This window comes from Natator depressus, chromosome 2 (assembly GCF_965152275.1).
Source record: "Natator depressus isolate rNatDep1 chromosome 2, rNatDep2.hap1, whole genome shotgun sequence".
NCBI classification, from domain to species: Eukaryota; Metazoa; Chordata; order Testudines; family Cheloniidae; genus Natator; species Natator depressus.
This window is the reverse complement of record NC_134235.1, coordinates 40,265,720-40,285,684: the sequence shown is the minus strand read 5'-3', so window position 1 is coordinate 40,285,684 and position 19,965 is coordinate 40,265,720. Positions and strand designations below refer to the sequence as shown.

At 38.6% G+C, this 19,965-nt stretch overlaps 1 protein-coding gene across 2 annotated transcripts in view; it reads left to right on the top strand.

Annotated features, from left to right (window-relative positions):
- MTDH (metadherin) overlaps positions 1 to 19,965 on the top strand; it is a 51,549-nt gene that overhangs the window by 27,620 nt on the left and 3,964 nt on the right. For both annotated transcript variants that reach the window (XM_074944061.1, XM_074944060.1), the window contains 7 exons: positions 1,199 to 1,450; positions 3,880 to 3,966; positions 7,340 to 7,438; positions 10,162 to 10,289; positions 11,026 to 11,145; positions 15,727 to 15,846; positions 19,575 to 19,731. In XM_074944061.1, the coding sequence (XP_074800162.1) occupies positions 1,199 to 1,450; positions 3,880 to 3,966; positions 7,340 to 7,438; positions 10,162 to 10,289; positions 11,026 to 11,145; positions 15,727 to 15,846; positions 19,575 to 19,731 (963 nt within the window). The remainder of the gene's footprint in view (positions 1 to 1,198; positions 1,451 to 3,879; positions 3,967 to 7,339; positions 7,439 to 10,161; positions 10,290 to 11,025; positions 11,146 to 15,726; positions 15,847 to 19,574; positions 19,732 to 19,965) is intronic.

The window sequence follows — 19,965 nt, the reverse complement described above, 5'->3', positions numbered from 1 at the left end:
GGTCCCCTTTTTTAATGCATGAGGGAGAAGAAATAGTGGGCAGGAAGTAGCAGCCCTTTAAGAGACAGAAGAGTACAGAAAGGGAGGCACAGCCTTCTGATGTTGCCTCCTATTTCTCCAGCTATGAGAGTGAAGGGGCACTAGTCATCAGAACCAGAGGACCAAGAGACAGAGTAGCTGCCCCTCTTCCATGCCCCATGTAGAGAAGCTGCCTCAATGTCCTATTTTGGCTCTCTTCTTTATGTCCCTCCTGGCTCCTGCAGTGGTTCCTGACATCAGTACTCCCTCCTCTCATTTCTTTTTGTGTTGCAGCATTGTTTAAAAAGTTCATTTTTCTGCTGTCAGCAGTTCATCCAGAATGTAGTTCCTTTTCAATTGTGTACGTACAGGTTAGAATGTTCTGCTTTACTGGTTTTATTCTTATGAGCATGCAAGAGTATTTAAATACTCAAGAATTGGGCCGGTTCATAGATTTGCTACTAACCTTGCTAGAATCTAAACGCTTAATACCCAGGATTCTCATTTGTTTAGCATACTTTGTTGTAAAGTGCCATTTTTGCTTATGGCAATATGTAAATATCACAACACGCTGCTATATTGGGATCAGAGTTCTACACCTGGGCCTGTTAGGAGAACTATGCACTGCTGTCTTTTGTCCCCCAAAAGCTGCCTGAAAGAATGATATTGACTGACTTTGGAGAGAGCAGTGTTTAGCCACCCCCGCTAGGAAGAAAGTGGAGCAAAAGAAGGGTGTGGAGCAAAAAAGGATATACTGGAGGCCCGCTAGCCATGAATGGGGGAGGGGAAAAAAGGGCAAAAAAATAGAATCCTGTTCTCTAACATTGCAGGAGAAAGGCAGAGTGTTAAAACATTTCAGTTTCTTCACAGGAATGGAGCATAAAGGCAGAGGTGAGGGACACATGATAGAAGTGTTAACATTTGAAATGTGAGTGGTACTGTAGATCTAACTTTAGACATTTCAGCCTTAACAAGTTCACCTCTTTTAGAGGCTAAGAGATTTATTGTAACAATTCATAACTTGTGTTAAAACGGTCTTGCAATTACATATGATTCTGGTATCTAATATTTAGTTGTTCCTGACCGAAATTCAATAATGAACTTGATTTTTTTTATTTTCAAGTAATATTTTAACTCTTCATCCAGTTACTTTTTTTAAATCATGTTTTTATTTTTTAAGTTTCTTCAGGGTTGAATGAAAGCCCTACTGTAAATGGAGGAAATTGGAATGAGAAGTCTGGAAAAATCTCCTCAGAGATCAGTGCAGGTGAGGAGAAATGGACATCTGTTCCATCAACTACAGCAGGGAAGAGGAAGACTGAGACATCTGCTTGGGGTCAGGACACTGGAGATGCTAGTGGAAATGGAAAAGATTGGAGTGTATCCCTTGTGAGCAGGTCCTGGGGAGAGCGTACTTTGTTCCCTACCATTGGTAAGTATTGCTCCATGCGAGCATTCTTGCACCTTTTAGTAAAGGTAAAACAATGTTAGGATTCTTACAAAATCACAATTATGTTTTTAATCTTGTTGCTGTTTAGTATACAGTTATTTTCATGGTTAATATTGATTGAGTACTGGTATTTTAGGAAAATCTAGTTCAGCTGCTTTGAACTGCTATATTTTATATTTGTAACAAATTTAATTTGTTACAGGTTGTTAATTATGGGGAAATGTGTTTTCCCTACAGTCATGTAGAAAACTGCCTACCCTACCCCAAAGTAGAACTAAAAATCTGTAGTGTAAAAATGTAGAAGTACTTGGTTGAGAGCCTTGTGGATATTTTTTTTTATTTTTTAGTCATTCATATTTTTTAAAGTGGTGTCTAATGAATTCCGAATCCAAGGCATTTTCAACTTGATCACAAAGAAATTCCAATTTCATTTATGTAAACATTTGTTTACTAATGTTCATTAAATGTTTGTCTTTACTGGGATTTGTTGAGGCTTATATTTGAGGTAAATATTGAAGACTTTTTTTCTAAGAAATAAACACTAGGCAATTCAGCACCAGTGCGCAACTCTATGGCAAAAGCATTTTTTAGAAAAGTCTAAATTTGGAAGGCCCGGGGGAGCAAGCCTCTCAAAATTGGCTGGATATTGCAAGCTGACGGAGCGAGGTGCAAGTTTAGGGCCTCAGCATTGACTGTGAGATAATGCTTCAATACAGAAACACCCCATGCCTCTAATTGTCCCCTACCACCCTACACTGGAACCTATATAGGGTATAGTTACAGTTGCAACCCAAACTCAGTGAGGACAACATCCTGAAAGAGAGAGCTTTCCTAAGCCCCCCTTTCTGGTGTTCAAACAACCCCCGTATCCTTACCAAACTCATAATCAGAATCCCCACAGACCAGACCCTGCCAACACAAAGCAGCACCAGACTCTGCCATAACAGATGCAAAACCTGCAGACATATTTCCACTGCTATGATGATTAACACCTCCAACACAACATCTTTCAAGATCTGTGGGTCCTACACATGCCTATCACATGTGGTGTACCTCACCCAGTGCATTAAATGCCCCAGTAACAACTATGTGGGTGAAACCAGACAATCACTAAGCTCTCAAATGAACTCATACAGAAAAATAAGACACAAACATCTTGTCACTGTAGACGAACACTTTTCATAGAACGATCACTCCTTATCTGACATCTCAGACCTTGTCCTCAAAGGAAACCCGCACAACAACTTTGGCCAGGTGTATACTACAGACTTATATTGGTATAACTGTGTCGCTTGGGGGTGGATAAGTGACATAGTTATACTGACCTAACCCCCTGTGTAGCGAGCACTATGTTGATGGGAGAGCTTCTAATACAGCATTTTAAGTGTATATCTGCCCTTCAGAAGATGAACCTGGGAGCTTAAATTCATAATTTTGCTAGACATTAAAAACATGGTCTCAATAAAGACACTGGATTATTACAACTACCTGTAACCCCTAATCCTCCCCGCTTTTGTTCTATGATTGCAGAGGAGTTAACGGGCCATTTCACCTTCAATTGTTCCTTACAACAGAGGTTCTCAACCATTTTTCTTTCTGAGGCTCCCCCCAACATGCTATTAAAAACTCCACGGCCCAGCTGTGCCACAACTCCTCTTTTTCTGCATATAAAAGCCAGGGCCGGCATTAGGGGATAGCAGCCTGGCAATTACCCAGGGCCCCAGGCCACAGGGAGCACCACAAAGCTAAGTTGCTCAGGCTTCGGCTTCAGACCCAGGTGGCGAGGCTCGGGACCCTGGGCTGCAGTCCTGTGTGGCAGCGCTTTGGCTTTCTGCCCTGGGCCCTAGCAATTCTAATGCCTGCCATCCTTGGCTGACTCCCTGAAACCTGCTTGCAGCTCCCTAAGGGGCCCCAGACCCCTGGTTGAGAACCACTGCCTTAGAATATGTTACCATGCTAAACAATCTTTTCCACCTTGTATTTACCTGTGACCCGGAGGCCATGGCGAAACTTAAATCAGTTTAACTATGTTGTTGGTGCCTCGCAGAGGTGGATTAAGTACGCTGATGGGAGAAGCTGAGCCACTGAGGCATTTTAAGCATAGACCTGCCCTGAGTACCTTTCCCAGGCCTGAAGAAGAGCGTTGTGTAGCTTGAAAGCTTGTCTTTCACCAGCAGAAGCTGGTCCAATTAAAAAATATTATCTCCCCCACTTAGTCTTATAGTACTCAGTAAGCAAGAGTAAACGTAAAGCCACAGGTAATATCTTACTAGGATGGGACTTTGTCTTGTGGTTGGAATTTCTTCTGATTTTTTTGACCCTGTTCCTACAGCTTTAGACAACTGATTTTTAGATGCCTTCAACATGGCAAAATAAAGTGTGACGTTATCAAGCTCTTCATTTTTTTTCAGCTGCCTGGAATGTAGATGGAAGGATAAAGGCCTCTGAACAAAATTCTGCTTCTTTCACTTCCTTAGGACTAAATCCTGCAATTTCTGGTATGTTAAACTTTTCAAAGCTTTTTCTACAAGTGGAAATAGAGCATGTAACTATACTTAAATTAGACACCCTTTTTTTGGCAATAATCATTCTGCAGAAATGGTTATAGTTTGTGGCTCTCAAGACTGAGGGCTTGTCTACACTTAAAAGGCTGCAGCAGTACGGCTGCAGTTGCGCTGCTGTAGTGCTTCAATGAAGGCACTACGTATGCCAATGGGAGGGCTTCTCTCATCGGCACAGGTAATCCACCTCCCCAAGAGGCAGAAACTGTGTCAACAGGAGAAACCCTCCCATCAACATAGCACTGTCTACATCGGGAGTTAGGTCAGTATTACTGTGTTGCTCAGGGGGTGTGGATTTTCCTCATCCCTGAGCAACGTAGTTATACTGATGTAAATTGCTAGTGTAGACTAAGCCTAAATTGAGGGGAAAACTTGCCACATCTTTAAGCATAGAATTGGTTTTTATGTATTATACATGTAAGTGTTATGCAATTAGAATAAATACCTCATTCTCCAAAATGATAAATAAAAACCCCCAAAGCTAGACTAAATATGAGATTGTTTCTGATGAATGATAAGCAGATCAGGAAGGATCTGGAAAAGACACTGAGGCAACAATCTGTGTTTAGGAACACTTGGCCATTGCTGCAGATGTAAATTTCAGACTTCTGATGGAGCATAAATGTAATTCCCTAAAGATGCCATATATGTAGGATTTACAATCCTATGTCTTAGCTCCTTAGTATGAAACTGGAATAACTCCCTTAACTCTTAAGGTATTTTCTACCATTGAAAGGTGCAGTAGCAGAGAGGATTACAAGCTAGACCTCCTAATAACTCTTGTATGCTACCTCTGCCAAGTATAAATACTGCTTTCTAAACACTGCATCACCTCCTAGAAGACTGTCAACAAAGCAGAAGCGACATGTTGGAGACTGCACTTTTGTCTCATTCCAGTTCTGAGTTCCTTTGTTGCATATTTATTTACCCATTCCTCCAGTCAGTTTGACATATTTACCTAAATTTTTGATGAAGCCGTTGCATTAAGTGTTTGTGCAAGTTCTGTGATGCATCTCAGCTGTTTCTTTTTTTCTAGTGTTTCTGCCTTTTCTGTGGCACTCCTCCCTCCCTCCCTCCCTCCCCCCCCCCCCCCCCGTTCCACTGATTGTCTGACCTCCATTATATGGCTCTTCGTATTAACTGAACAACCAGTGCGCACAGGTCCAGAAGTGGGTGATCTTTCCTACGGCCGGTAGATGGTGCTGCAGCCTCGCATTCTCTGGATTATCTGAATTTTTGATTCTAGCCCTGGTCTCAATTAGATCGGATAAACGGGGTTCTGCTGTACTTTGGTGTGTTTACACCTGGATATGTCTCTTATCTGGCACTGTTGTGTGCGCCTCAGTGCTTCATCACCGTATTCTTTACACCTAGTATTTTGGCACCCCAACACCTGAGTTAGGTGCTCCACTATCTAATTTCATAGAATTTGAGGCCAGAAAGTACCTTTAGGTCTAGTCTGACATCACAGGATATTAAATTTCCCACAAATACTCCTATATTGAGCCCAGTGAGTTTAGTTGGACTAAAACATCCATTCTCAGTAGACTAAACTGTTGTGTGCCACAGACAGAGATTAGGCATTGCTACCACTACGGGGATTTAAATCTCTCCTAAAGTCCCAGCTATGGTAGGAAATTAATTACATGAGATTAGAAGGTGATCAATGTTCCATGCTGTAGAGAAAGCCGTAAAGCCCCTCCAGGTCCCTGCCAAACTCACTTGGGGAGAAATTGCCAGATATTTGGGTCCGAAATGAATCAGTTTGACCCTGATTGTGTGAGCAAGACATATCAGTCAGGCATCTAATGAACAAGATTCTCTGTACCACCTCAAAGCACTGATCTCCCCAATCTGGTGTGTCATCCCCCATTCTGGCCAATCTCTGCTTTAGAGAAAGATGGGGTGGGGGGGAGAACCAGAGCAGAATAAACCCAGCCAGTTGTGCATCAGGAAAAAATTCCTTCCCAACCTCTGCAGACAATTGGCTGAAGCCCTGAAGCATGAGATTTGATGTAGCTGCAAAGTTTATGAACACGTTGAGAGAAGTTCAGGCAATCCTTTTATCCTAGTGGACCATGAAGGAAGGAAATGAATAAAAGGATTCATAGATTTCTCAGACCTGTCAGAGCACTGCCACCTACTGTCTCTTCTGGGTGCTGGAAAACTTTGCTAGCATTCTTTCAATGCTCCACCAGTATTGATTTATCTTGGGAACTTTGCCTCCTGCACAATCAAGACAGCTGACTGTAACACTTGGGGGACAGCATCTGTACTCAGCAGGGTATTGCATATAACAGCCAGCAGTGATGATTGCTCTTACTCTGTCCTGCTACACTGCACTCAATGGTGAAACCTTTAAACCTTAAGAACTAGTAAAGTTAAGATCCAGGAGCCCCTCCCCCAAGCGTGGCCCGTCCCCACTCCTCCCCTTCTCTCCCAGTGCCTCTGGAAAGCCACAGAACAGTGTACAGGAGGTGCTGGGAGGGTGGGGGAGGAGTTGATCAGTGGGGCCAGCGGCCCTGGACATGACTCTCAGATCCCCTTGGGTACCCTCCGTGGACCCTAGTTTGAGAACCACTGCTATAAGTATCTTCAGAAAAGCAGAATTGCAGAATTTCATAAGAATCTGATTGTTGTACCCTCAATACACAACAATAAACAAGGTTCAGTGGAATGTTGTGTAGTCAGTGTTTATCTCTTTCCCCATAGCCTGTGACCCCTTCATTTTGTGTCTTTTTGTTTCAGTATTTCTATCCTTTTATTTTACTTTTTTTTTCCCTTCCTTTTACTGGGATCTCTAAGTTCCTGCTCTTCCCTCTGAATATGCCTCATTTTAGAGGCACTCTGTGACTGAATGTTGTGTGCACTCTGCAGTGTTCCCCTCTCTTGGCTTGAAAAAGAGATTAAATTTGGTACCATAGTTCAGTATGTTTCTGCTGGACTAGCAGGCCAGCCTGCTGCATAGAGAGAACTTCCAGAAGACTTTTATGTCTGTCCTTCTGAATGTAGAACTTCAAATTGCAAGAAATGTCATAGTGAATCTAATGAGTTTTGAAATCCTGATAATTGCTCTTGCTCCTTCTGACTTAAAATATGCACAGGAGGAGGAGAGAGAGCAGATTTCCTGCTCACTCAGAATTCTCTGATAAAAGTTTTCTTTTGTTTGCTGGATTCTCCTTTTTTTCTTACCTCACCTTGTTACTTCCTCTTATTTTTAAATAAGAGAATTCAGCACCACAGACCTAAGTTTATAAGCTAACAAAAATTTCAAAGTTTTCATAAGTGTATTCCTTCTGCTCTCTTTCAGGATCCAGCAATGAACCAGTTACTCAGCCTGGTGCTTCTGATTTTCAGTGGGATTTAAGCCGCAGTCAGCCCCATGTTGATGATGAATGGTCTGGGTTAAGTATGTTCCTCTAAAATTCTCGTGATTTAAAATTCTCTGCTTTTTTTCAGCCACAGTCTGAACATTTACATCAACTGGCTTCTGGTTTTATATTCTGTTGCTTTTGCTTTATATCTTTCATTTCTGTAATATTAAATTTAAGGCACAGATATCGGGGAAACTTACAGCTGAAATTCATAGTTTTAATGATATGTAAATATAAAATAGTCCTCAAATAGTTATTTTTAAGCTAAAACACTTGGTTAAGGAAATTTACATGGATCAGATATGGAAGAAAACTATCCAGTTTCTTCTGGTTTTTACTAGCAATAGTCTTAAGTAATTGAATCCCATAGTGAACTGTACTGGCTTGATATTACAGAGATACTTCTATGGGATCCAATAGAGTGGGTTCATACTCCAGCATGAGTACATAACAAGCCTCTGAGCTCAGTTTACATATTGGTCATAGCACACTGTATGCTTTATTGAGTATTGGAAGACATTTGAATTCAGCCTGTTTTCTGTGAACCATCTAATAATAGTAAAAGCACACAATTATTGACTATATAAATGTCCCCCAGAGTGAATACCCCTGAAATCATTTAAGAACTGGTATATAAAGCTGTTTCATCATCAACTCTCGAATTTTTCTTGTAAATTTGAAATATGATTTTGTAGTTCCTCAACACAGATAAGTCTTTCCAAATGTGAAGAGTATAAAATATTAATATAACTGCAGATTTAAATCTTAGTCCCTACTATTAATACTAGTAAAGAAAGCTTACTGTCTAGCTTCAGATTTTTTTCACATTAAGCTGCGTAATATTTATGCATGTTTATTTCCATGGTCAAATCTAAGCAGATAACTTTCCGTATCAATCTAGTGCATATCCATTGGCTGATTAGTCTAGGAAACAGTACCTATAATGTTACTGGCTAGTAAGTTTTTTATCCTGTCAACTATACACTATTGTATTATTTATTAAACAATTACTAAATTGCTTGTAGAAAGATAGTATCTTTAAGAGCGGCAAGGAAATAATATATGAAAATAGTGTAGATTCTGTATAACCAGTTTGACACAACTAGTCCAGCACTCAGTCTTTTTTTCATCCGATTTTAATAATACAAACTTATTTTTTATAGCTCTTAGAATCATCTTAGGGTCAATCACTTGTCTGTATTCTAAAGGGTATTGTTCAAATTCCTGAGCACGCTGAGCCTCTGGGAATGTTTATGCTTACATAGTTTAATGATGTCATGGATATCAAGTAACTGAAGCACAAATGTGAGAGAAGAAGTGGGAAGCATGTAAAGCGTACATATTTGTGTACATTAACCCCTGTTTCAGGTTGAATACAAATAAAAGTAGTACTCAGATGCAGGGGTAGCTCCAGAATCAGATTGAATAGAAAAGAACGGACAACTTTGGGACCTTCAAGGGAGAAGCCAGTATTTTGCTAAGGATTTTAGATGTTAGGCTATAATTGGACCATATCAGTCTGTCTTACTAGCTTGTACACTAACTTCACCCCAAGGTGGGAGGGAATTCAGTTTTGGCAGTATTTTAAAGGATTGGAGCAGTCAGTGCATGGATGAAAGGGATGCGAATTATAAATATTCTGAATTCAGACAATTCATCATTGGTAAACAAGTTGGTTTGTTTTTTCCTGTTTGTTCTCCCTATACCTTAATTTCTTTAGTCTCCTCTCATATTTATGGTATATGGCATAAGATGTTATCTTTGAAACCAACTTTGCTGTCACTCTGTACAAAAGAGTGTTTCCGCCTTTCTTCATAATTCCCTCTAATCAGTGTTTCTAGTCTATGAAATATGAATTGATTTATTAAATTGGTCAAATTCATCAATGACAACATATTTGCACAGTCCTCAGTGAGGTAAACAAGCTAGTGGAAAAATGGAGCAAAGATCTGCAAAACTTGAAGAAAAATACAGTATGCAAAAACTCAGTAAATTACCTTTTAAGTTCAAGATTGACATCAAATCAACAGAATGCAGTTATATACCAGTCTGTTTACAAAGCGGTATCTTGACTGCTCATACCATGGTTTGAAGAACTGGGCTAACTGTTGAAAATGAAAACTAATATCCTTTTTGTACCAATTTATGTAATAAGTATCTTTCTTCCAAGATTTTAATTAGTCAGTAAATGTGGGTGCAGTTCATAAAGAATTCGTACTGATAGCAATTTTGGCCAAGAAAATTAATTCTCCAGAAATTTACATCTTTGTGGACTTTTAGTATTTTGTACTGTTATTGAAGTAATCATATTGCCCATCTAGGGAAAAAAATCACTTTAGAAATTTAAAATATTGTAATATTTTAAATATTTAAATTGGTCCTTCTGTTATGCATTCCATTGGAGGATCTCAAAGCAATTAGGTCTTGTTTTCTGATACTGTATGACTGACCAGCCAGCAATTCAGTTGCTTTATCAACAGTTTCACTGTTTAAATGGAAGCTATGTGACCAATTACAAATAAATGTATTCTATTTGGTTTTCTGTCTTAAGCTCTCATCAAACCTCTTCCACTCATTAAATAAATCTAACAGTACGAATACTCATTTTTATTATTTTTAATATCTTAACAGCAAGAAAATGTAGCGTTTATCACAGGATTGACTTTTGAAGTGCTTTTGGCATTTTTCTGAAAACTGGCAATCATATTGTAGAGTAAGTAGGTTTTCCTGAAATTGTCATTATTTTTAACCTTTGTAGATGGTCTTTCTTCTGCTGATCCCAGCTCTGATTGGAATGCACCAGCAGAAGAGTGGGGGAACTGGGTAGATGAAGAAAAGACTTCTTCTATTCCACAGCCTGAGGAACCATTATCTGACATTCAGAAGGTAGATAACCTACCTTATTCTTTACTACCTTTTTTGGATTATTGTAGTGCATGGTAGCAATAAACAAACAATTTCATTCCCACTTTACATTGACTTTTCATTGAACCTGTATAGTGGTGCCGTTACTGTTACAAATGTAAAAGCGCAGCAGTCAAGAAGGAGAACATTTAATGTTTTCAGTAATGGAGTGTTTCACTCTTGATTGCCCAATTAGAATTGGTATGGGGCAGCAATTCCTTGAAATGAACATTTTCTCAGTGCTTGCATTTTGCTCCTCGGCCATACAATTTCAGGTGGATGAAATTTTTTCAAAGTATCTTTAATATAGCTTATCCTAGCACTGGCTCTACCTCTATACTCTGGAGTAATTTTACAAAGGAAGGGCTAGAAGTGTAGACTAAAAATTTCAAGCTATTAGGCTAGTATTGAGAGCAAAGCTCTTGTGCCTAGCATGACTTTGGTGTTTTGATTATGCAAAGCAAATATGTCATTATCTTGGCCATTTGCTATTCAAGTTGCTGCTGACAGTATTTGCTAAATAGCATGAAAAGAATGTTTTCTGTAACCAAAATACTCTTAATTTTACCAGTTCAATGTATCTGGCCATTTGCAGCTTTAAGAAATTTAAATACAAACGATACAAAGGATTGACATGCATACCATCTTTAGAAGGTCAGCGAAAAGCAGTGAGAAATTATACTTTCTTTGGACTCAGTCTTGTACTTCTAATACTCAGGCTTCAGATGATGAGAGAGAAAAAGCAGAGCCAACTCACCAGAGCTGTACTAGTGGCAAATCCAAAAAGAAGAAGAAGAAGAAAAAGAAGCAAGGTGAAGAAGCTAGCTCTCCTGCACAGGTAAAATAAAATAAGAACATGTATTGTATTATTGATCTATCTGGGGCAAAATCCTTGATTGATTTTAAAAGATGCACTTGATTTTTCAGTACTTTTGAATTACATTCTGTTTCTTCTTGTCAAGAATTAACATGATTCTTCAAATACTTGACTGATTAATGCCAGTTATAAATAGCTTCCTGACTCTTTTGGTGAACATGATTCAATTTTTAGAATCATCAGATTCATTCAACATCAAATATTTAATTATTGATCAACAGAGAAGTCATGAAACATGAGGGAAAATGTGGGTGTTCTTCCCAAACCAGTTCAGTTTTGCTTATCCTGAACTATTTATCATCCTCAGTAAAATAAGGTTTCTGATTTTCACTAAGGGTGCATCTAGCAACCATTCTTGTTTTTTCCTCTGCAGCAGGAGTCCTGTCTTTCAGAAGAGACTGCTTGGACATTGTATTACATAGCAGAATAACACTCAGACTTTAAGGCCAGACGGGACCATCATAATCATCTTCTCTGACCTCCTGTATATTGCAGGCCACAGAATCCTACTTACCCATTCCTGTAATAAGACCATAATCTCTGGCTGAGCTACTGAAGTCCTTGAAGGTTGATTTAAAGACTTCAAGTTACAGAGAAGCCACAATTTACTCTAATTTAGACCAGTAACTTTGACCCATGCTGCAGAGGAAGGCAAAAAATTCTCCAGAGTCTCTGTCAATCTGATGTCGGGAAAAATTTCTTCCTGATCCTAAACATGGCAATCAGACCCTGAGCATGTGGGCTAGACCCACCAGCCAGACATCTGGTAAAGAATTCTCTGTAGTAACTCAGGACACAAGATGGGGAAGGGCTCTATCTTCAGCCACTGGAGAGATTTCCTAAGAGCAGTCATGGATGGGCCATATCTGTTTATAGGCCACCTCATCATGCCATCCCCTCTGTAAAGCTAAGTCTTGAAACAAGTTAGGCTTTTTGCCCCCACTACTCCACTTGTAAGGCTGTTTCAGAGCTCCAGTCCTCTAATGGTTAGAACATTTGTCTTATTTCAAACCTAAACTTGATTGCCAGTTTGTTCTTGTGCTAATATTGGCACTTAAATAACTCCTCTCCATCCCTGGTGTTTGTCCCTCTGTATTTATAGAAAGCAATCTCCCCTCAGCCTTCGTTTTGTTAGGCTAAACAAGCCAAGTTCTTTGAGTCTCATTGTGTAAGACAGGTTCTGCATTCCTCTGATCATCCTAGTAGCCCTTCTCTGCACCTGTTCCACTTTGAATTCATCTTTCTGAAACATTGTACACCAGAATTGCACACAGTATTGCAGATGAGGTCTCACCAGGATCTTGTATAATGGTAATAACACTTTCCTATCTCTAGTGGAAATACCTCTCCTGATGCATCCTAGGATTGCATTAGCCTTTTTCACTGCCGCATTACACTGGCAGCTCATAGTCATCCTGTGGTCGACCAGTACACCCATGTCTTGTTCCTCCTCTGTTGCTTCCAACTGATATATCCCCAATTTATAGCAAAAATTCTTGTTGTTAGTCCCTAAGTGCATGACTTTGCACTATTAAATTTCATTTTACTCCATTTCTGTTACTCCAGTTTTCAAGGTCATCCAGGTCTTCCTGTATGATATGCCAGTCTTCCTTCATATTGGCAATACTTCCCAACTTGGTCATCTGCAAATTTTATTAGCACACTCCCGCTCTTTGTGCCAAGGTCATTAATGAAAACGTTAAATAAGATTCTCCCAAGACTGATCCCTGAGGAACTCCACTAGTAATCTCCATCCAGCCTGGTAATTCACCTTTCAGCATGACCGTGGTAGTCTCCCCTTTAACCAGTTTGTTACACACCTTTCAGTTCTCATTAATTGGCATCATCCCAATTTAATAATTTCCCATGTGGAACTGTATAAAATGCTTTATTGAAATCCAGGTAGATTAAATCTACTGCATTTACTTTGTCTAGAAAATTGGTTATCTTCTCAAAGAAAGAGATCAGGTTGATTTAGCATGATCTACTTTTTGTAAAACCATGTTGTATTTTATCCCAGTTACCATTTATCTCCGTCTTTACTGTTTCAAAATTTGTTCTAAGACCTTACAAACATCTAGGGATTGTCTAGATAATACTTAGTCCTGCCATGAGTGCAGGGGACTGGACTACTGGACCTCTCACAGTCCCTTCCTATGATTCTGTGATACAGATGAGGTCAAACTAAAGAGCCTGTTTTTCCCAGATCATTTTTTTCCCTTTCTTAAATATAGGTACAATAAGTGAGAGGGAAGTTATTTTGGCAGACTATCTTTTATACCATAATGATATAGTGGTAAAACTCTTACCTAAGGTCGTGATTTAGCTTAATTTTTATATGAAATTCTAAGTCTCCAGGAATCATAACTTCCTAGGAGAAGCTATGCTCGATCTCCGCAAGCTAGGTCTGAACAAGACGTTAGTTACTACCTGGGCAGGAGTAAGCGTTCCTTAGGTCACCTCAATAGTTTGTAGTATTTGCAAAGATAACACGAGTTTCACCTCTATCTAGTGCTACTAGTGTTCCCAGACAGAGTGAGCTCATTCTACTGGGAGAGTAACTACTTTAGCTGCTTGTGCTCAAATGTGTATCAAATGTAGGGCTGCCTTTCACAGTTCAACTGTAGACTTTTTACAAATCATTACTGTCTCAAATCTGGAGTCATTACGGGATGTTTTGGGGGGAAAGTGGTCCTTCAGTCTTTTTTTTTTTTTTTTTTTTTTTTAAATTGGTCTCGTTCCTTGAGACTGGTACTATTTGCCAGACACTTACAGTGAGACTCTGCAGAGGTAGTTTCATGAAGAGATTTAACCAGTAACTGGGATTTGTAACTAATGCATTTGGAGAGAGGGAGAGGCAATGTAGATTTGCAGTATCTTACTTGCAGTAAAGAAGAAATGAGGGTTCTAAAGGAGCAGAGCTTCTAAAACCACAGCTTGGAATGCTCAAATTCCACTCTCTGTGGATTTCTGTCTCTTCTGTATAATGGCCTGTGGCTTGCAAGAAACAACTCCTCCAACAGGGATCTGCAGAGGCAATATATTCTGAATTCCAGGTACTATAGTTGCATGTAACCTACCTGTCAATTATCCTGTCAGATTGATTCCTATCCAAGGAATCAAGTGCTATCTACACTCTAATTTCATTTAATTTTGCATCTCCAGATATGTTTCATAAAGTCCTTGTTTAATACTTTTAGTTCTGATTCTCTGTTTAAGAAGGCTGCCTTTTTTGGATTAGTATATCAACCTAAATATACAAAAGGTGAGTAACTTCTTACCATCCACAGAGTTTATAAAAGGGATTAAAAAACCTAAATTGCTTAAATCTCTTGCTTGATGGGTGCATATAGAACTGTCAATATGAGAGCCTGTTGTAAGGTTAGACTATTATGGTAGAACAAACTAGTTTACAGTTTAAATCCAGAACACTAATGTAGGCCTGACAATGATTTTTCTCATCTGAAAAGTGATTGTGTACAGATGGGTGGTACTTACTCAGTGGATATACTTCCAGTGTGGTCAGTCATATCTGCTGATTTGAGTGACCAAAAGTAAGTTTTGGGGTTTTTTCCACTGCCTTTGATGTCCGTTAACTAAAAATGAGAGAGCTGAATTCTATTCCTCGTTCATCAGCAGAATTGTTACGGTCTGATTGGTTCCACCTGTGCATGCCGAAGGGAGTGTGTGGAGAAGGGATCGTCCAGTGGTTAGGGCATGGCTTTGGTCTTGGGACACTTGGGATTCAGTTTCCTGCTCTGCCACAGACTGTGTGTGACCTTCAGCAAGTCACTAGGCCTCTGTCTCAGTTCCCCATCTGCAAAATGGGGCTAAAAGTACTTTCTTAATTTACAGAGGTGATGTGAGGATAAGTAGATTAAAGATTATGAGGTGCTCAGATACTGTGGTGGTTGGGGCTGTACAAACACCTAAAATAGAATAGAAAGATTTCTCTGTAGACCTGATTTGAAGACAGTGAAGTTGCATATATATCACTGAGGGCCTAGCTTTTTCTGCAAAACCTTCATTAATTGTATTGATGTATGAAATAAACTGAGTTTAGGTTTAGTCCACAGGGCTCGTAGTTAGAAACGTCTTTTTACTTGTAAACTGAGCGTATAATTAACAAATATCAAACCCCAAATGGCATTTTTCCCACAATTGCTTTTCAGAATAGAACTTCACTTTAAATTTCACACTCACTTTGTACGTACATTTGAAGTGCTTCATAATTTAAAACACACTTAATTATTTTGTTTGTGATAAGTAATTGACATGTATAGGTCACTGCCTTCAGGACATCACTGATTTATCTTACCTCAATAGATAGTTTCGTGCTACATTCTAGAAACTATTTGTAATAATCCTGGCCTATATTGCACGTCCAGTTGTATTAATCTAATACTTTCTTTACATGTTTACTCTCAACGTCACTCATGCCACCTAGTTGAGGTAGTATCTCAACAGAACCAAGACTTAACAGGAAAAGGATAAATGGAATTCTTCTGCAGCTGTTGGCTCATTCCCTTCTTTTTTCTGTAGGATGCTGAAGACCTGGATAGAGAGGTTGGAGAGGAATTTCAGGAGGATACTGCAAAAGCTCAACCACAACAGGAAATAACTTTTTCTTTGAAGACCATAAGCACTAGTGAACCAGCTGAGGTATGAACTAGTTTAAAAAAAATTTTTTTTTTTTTTTGGTTCCTATTTTGAAATACTCAAGATGAATAACTGCATTGAAACATTTTGTTAACTTGTCTACATCCTTAACATTACCATCACTTTAGGCTATGTGCTTTCAAATATGAAATAGGCTTGGAACGTTGATTAGGTGCACTTCTGCCTCCTTAATTTAAAGGGCAGGTCTGCTGACTCAGTAGACCTTTACCCTGTGTTTATTGTTCAAGTAAGCGTATAACTGAATAAAATATGCTTGCATTAACTGGGGGTTTACAAAGTAATAAATCAGACCTGATATAAGAATGGGAGTGAGACCTGGATTATATTTTATTCTGGCATCCACATTAACAGAATTGTTACATTTCAGTTACAAAATCTTTATTATTCTGGCTCTCCGTGAGCTGTGTTGGCCCTTCAGATTCCAGGCTGAGTTCAGTGTTGGTAGATTGAAAAAACATCTTTAGACTTGTAAATTGAGCAGATTTGATGTGGGGAAGTAACTGAAACACATAAGATTCATTTTTTAAATCTACTTTCAGGGAATTTAATCTTGTATCTGTTACATAATCAATCTTAAAATGCACTCCCATCTCAAGAATTAAAAAATTGGAGGAAAATTGCATATGGAAGTTGCATGTAACAGGTGTGAAAAGAACTGTTTGTCATCTAAGTCGGTAGATGCTCTGGCAGCCAGTTTCATCTCTCCGAAACAGCAAGAGATCTTTTGGTTGTGGGGGAAGAGAGGAGAAAGGAGGCAGACTTTTTTTTTTTTTTTCCCCCCTCCTCTTTTTCTCCAAGCAGCAGCATCTTTAGATATTGTCATTGAATGATGCTCATCCTCCAGAACAGGATCTCTGCTTCTGGTAATAGGCTGGAATCATGTTCAGTGTAGATGGCATTTATATATAAACTGAAAACATCTGGCATGGTTTACAAAATTGTGTTACATGTAAATGAAATATTATTTAAAAGTTAAGAAGTCCACTAAAACTATGTAGTACTGTTGGTTTTGTCAATTTCTGTGGGTAAAAGATTCTTGTAGCTATGTAATGACTAAAACTAAAAGTCACTGAAACTGCTGTTTGTGTGGTACAATTTCTTGTATGGGTATATGATGTTTAGCTTAGGTTTCAACTGCGGCATGTAAAATTAGAATTTTTTTTTAAAACATGTCCTCGATTTACCACAGATAACAAGGTCTATATTTCAAATAGTTATTAGAGTAACTTTGTAGCAAAGATCACAGATAGCCAAAGGAAAGAGATATAGTAAGATTTTTATAAAGAATCTGATTTATATTTTAATGTGTAAAATATTCTGAAAATTATATTCAGGCACTAGAGCTACCTAAAATATCATCCTTTTATGTGATTTTTTTTCTAAATACATCTTGAATGGTAAATATGCAGATTAAAAGATGACTTTACCATTAAAAGGTCATTTAGTCTATTTTGCCTGAAACAGAACTGACACGTAACTGAATGATTGAAACTCTGCTTGAAGAACTAAAAAAACTTTGTAAGTCAGTGACTTTTTTCTGGAAAATTTTGACCTCTTTTCTGTTTGCCATTTAATTTTCTGTGCACTATGATTTGCTCATGTTTCTGTGTTTGAGCCCAGAGTTGCAAGTAATTTAGTAGAGAAGACTGGAATAATTTGAGAATTTAATTGAGATACAAAAGATTTCTAGATTCAGATCTGGAAAGCAGGGTTCAGAGGTACTTAAAAAAATCTAATACATTTTTTTCCCAAAAGCCTATCCATATTAGAAGTTCAGAATTCTCTTACTATAGGACTTCACAAATTTTTTTCACAAAACTAAGACCAGTGCACTAAAAAAAAAATTATTTAATCAAAACTCTAAAGATTTTAGTCTTTCATTTTCTCTTATAAATTGATAACCTTGTCAGAATGTGACTGTTTTAAGCAGATTTTGTTCATTGCTCATTCTTCATTTTTAAAAAGTCAACTCTAGTTTTGATATGAATGTATCAGACAGGCAGATTGTGTCCCACATGGAACCCTTATATGGATTGATTGGTGCACACTATTGTCTGGAGACTTAAGTTGCGCCTTTTGCTCTGAACCTTCAATTAGATCTGTGCAGGTACGCCCATATGCCTTCATGGAGCCCCATTGTATATGGGTTCAATGTGGGAAACAGTCTGCCTGCCTGTATAAGATTGCAGGAACAGGCCTGTATACACAAATTTAAGAACGTAATTCTTTTCTATAACTATTTTTCCCTTGAAGTTACAGCTAGGTAGCCTAGAGCTAGCACTGAGTCAGCTGAACAGAATTAAACACAGCTGTCCATGAGTGCCAAGTTGTTTAATATAATTTTAGTCACCAAGATTCCTCAGGGTGAGGTTCTATCATAGTGTAATTTTCCAGGGTTGACAATGCAAGAGATAAGCCTCCTTGTATTTTCAATTTTCTTGGCCATCTCTGAAGATTTGATAGGTACAGAGCAACTCCTCATATTCTTTTGCTTCAAGATGAAAATTTCTGAAAAAAAAGTTTCTGAAACAGTGAAGAAGGTCTCCTTTGGTAGTCAGTATTGAGTAAAGGCCCATAAAATTAGAAAAGCAAAAGTAAGATAGAAAACTGTAACATAAGGTGTGCTTCCTGAGTGCCCCAACAGCGGGAGAGAGCAGGGTTTGAGCACCTTCCTCTCCCGCTGCTGACATTACCAGCATCATGTAGTGGGTAGGACCTGGTGCGAAAAGCCCCTGGAATCTATCCTAGTCACTAATGGGAATTCATATGTACACACCCTTGGAAACTCAGTAGTGGTGAGTTTCAGAAAATCCCAGTGCTACTAGTTACGTATTAGGTCAAATCAGGCACTAGTGTAATTATTCTCCTTCGAGTGATTGCACATGTTCATTCCACTCTTGGTGTCTGTGCACTCAGTGCTCCCCCTGCTACCATGCACCACTGTGTGCAGATATAAATGGTAGACGCACTCCTACCCCTCTCAGTTCCTTCTTATCACCTGTTCAGTGATCTCCAAAACAGCATGCAGTAATTGAATTTGCTTCTTCGAAATACTATAATGTAGTTAATGGGATAACGCTATAAAGTATCTTTCTGTCAGGCCGTTATACAGTGGTCACCGTTAAAATCTTACAAATTTTGCAAGTATATAATGTTATCATAGTACTACTAGTAGTAGATGACTGCACAGACATGGTGTTGTGAATACTTAAGCAATATTCATAACTAGACACTTTCTGATGACTGTAGAATGTGATCTTATGAACCATGCAGTATTGGAGTTATGCATGGTCTTGCTTAAGTGATCAATTGTATTACTATGAAATAAAAAGTATGCAATATTTCACAGTGCACTAAGCAGCTGTAATAAACACGTTCCTGAAAACTAGATCAAATTCTCTTTCTTTTGGGTTATTTTTCCTTTCTCCTCACCCCAGTTACTTTGACTAGAGGAATGAAATGGCCTAGTATCCCCTTAAACTTTTATTCAGACTAATTAATTCAGTTTTTTCACTAGAGGGCAGCAATGATCTTATGACTCTGTTGGTAAAATTTGACACGACATTGATCGTAGTTTAAATTTTTTTCAGTACTATCCTTTCAAAAGACATGTAAGTATTCAACCAGAAATGCCAGTGCTTAAACCATTCTTAATGTTATATAATCTATACTTTACCAAATTAATCCAAAAAATATTTGTTTCAAAATAGCTTGAGGAGACTCCTCCACTTGCTGTTTCTACTGAGCCATCTGTAATTGTATCAGAGAGTGATTCTGACAAGATCTCTTCCCAAGTGCCACAGATGCTACAAGAGACAGATGTTTCCAGTCCCAATATTAAGCAAAACAGTGTGCCTCCTCCACAAAGTAAGTAACACCCAGTATGAAGATCATACTGACTTTCTGTTAAATTTACATGCTTAATAACTGGAGTAATATTTAACCATCTGCTGGGTGCGGGGAGGAGAGAAGGAAGACGTGTATTTGGCAAATGCATTAGCCTTTCGCTGTATGGAAACCTGGATTCAAATCTTTTTTGTATCACAAATGAAACTGGTGTTTAGTGTTTTGAGTCCCTACCGGACACTTGTATCGTGCTGT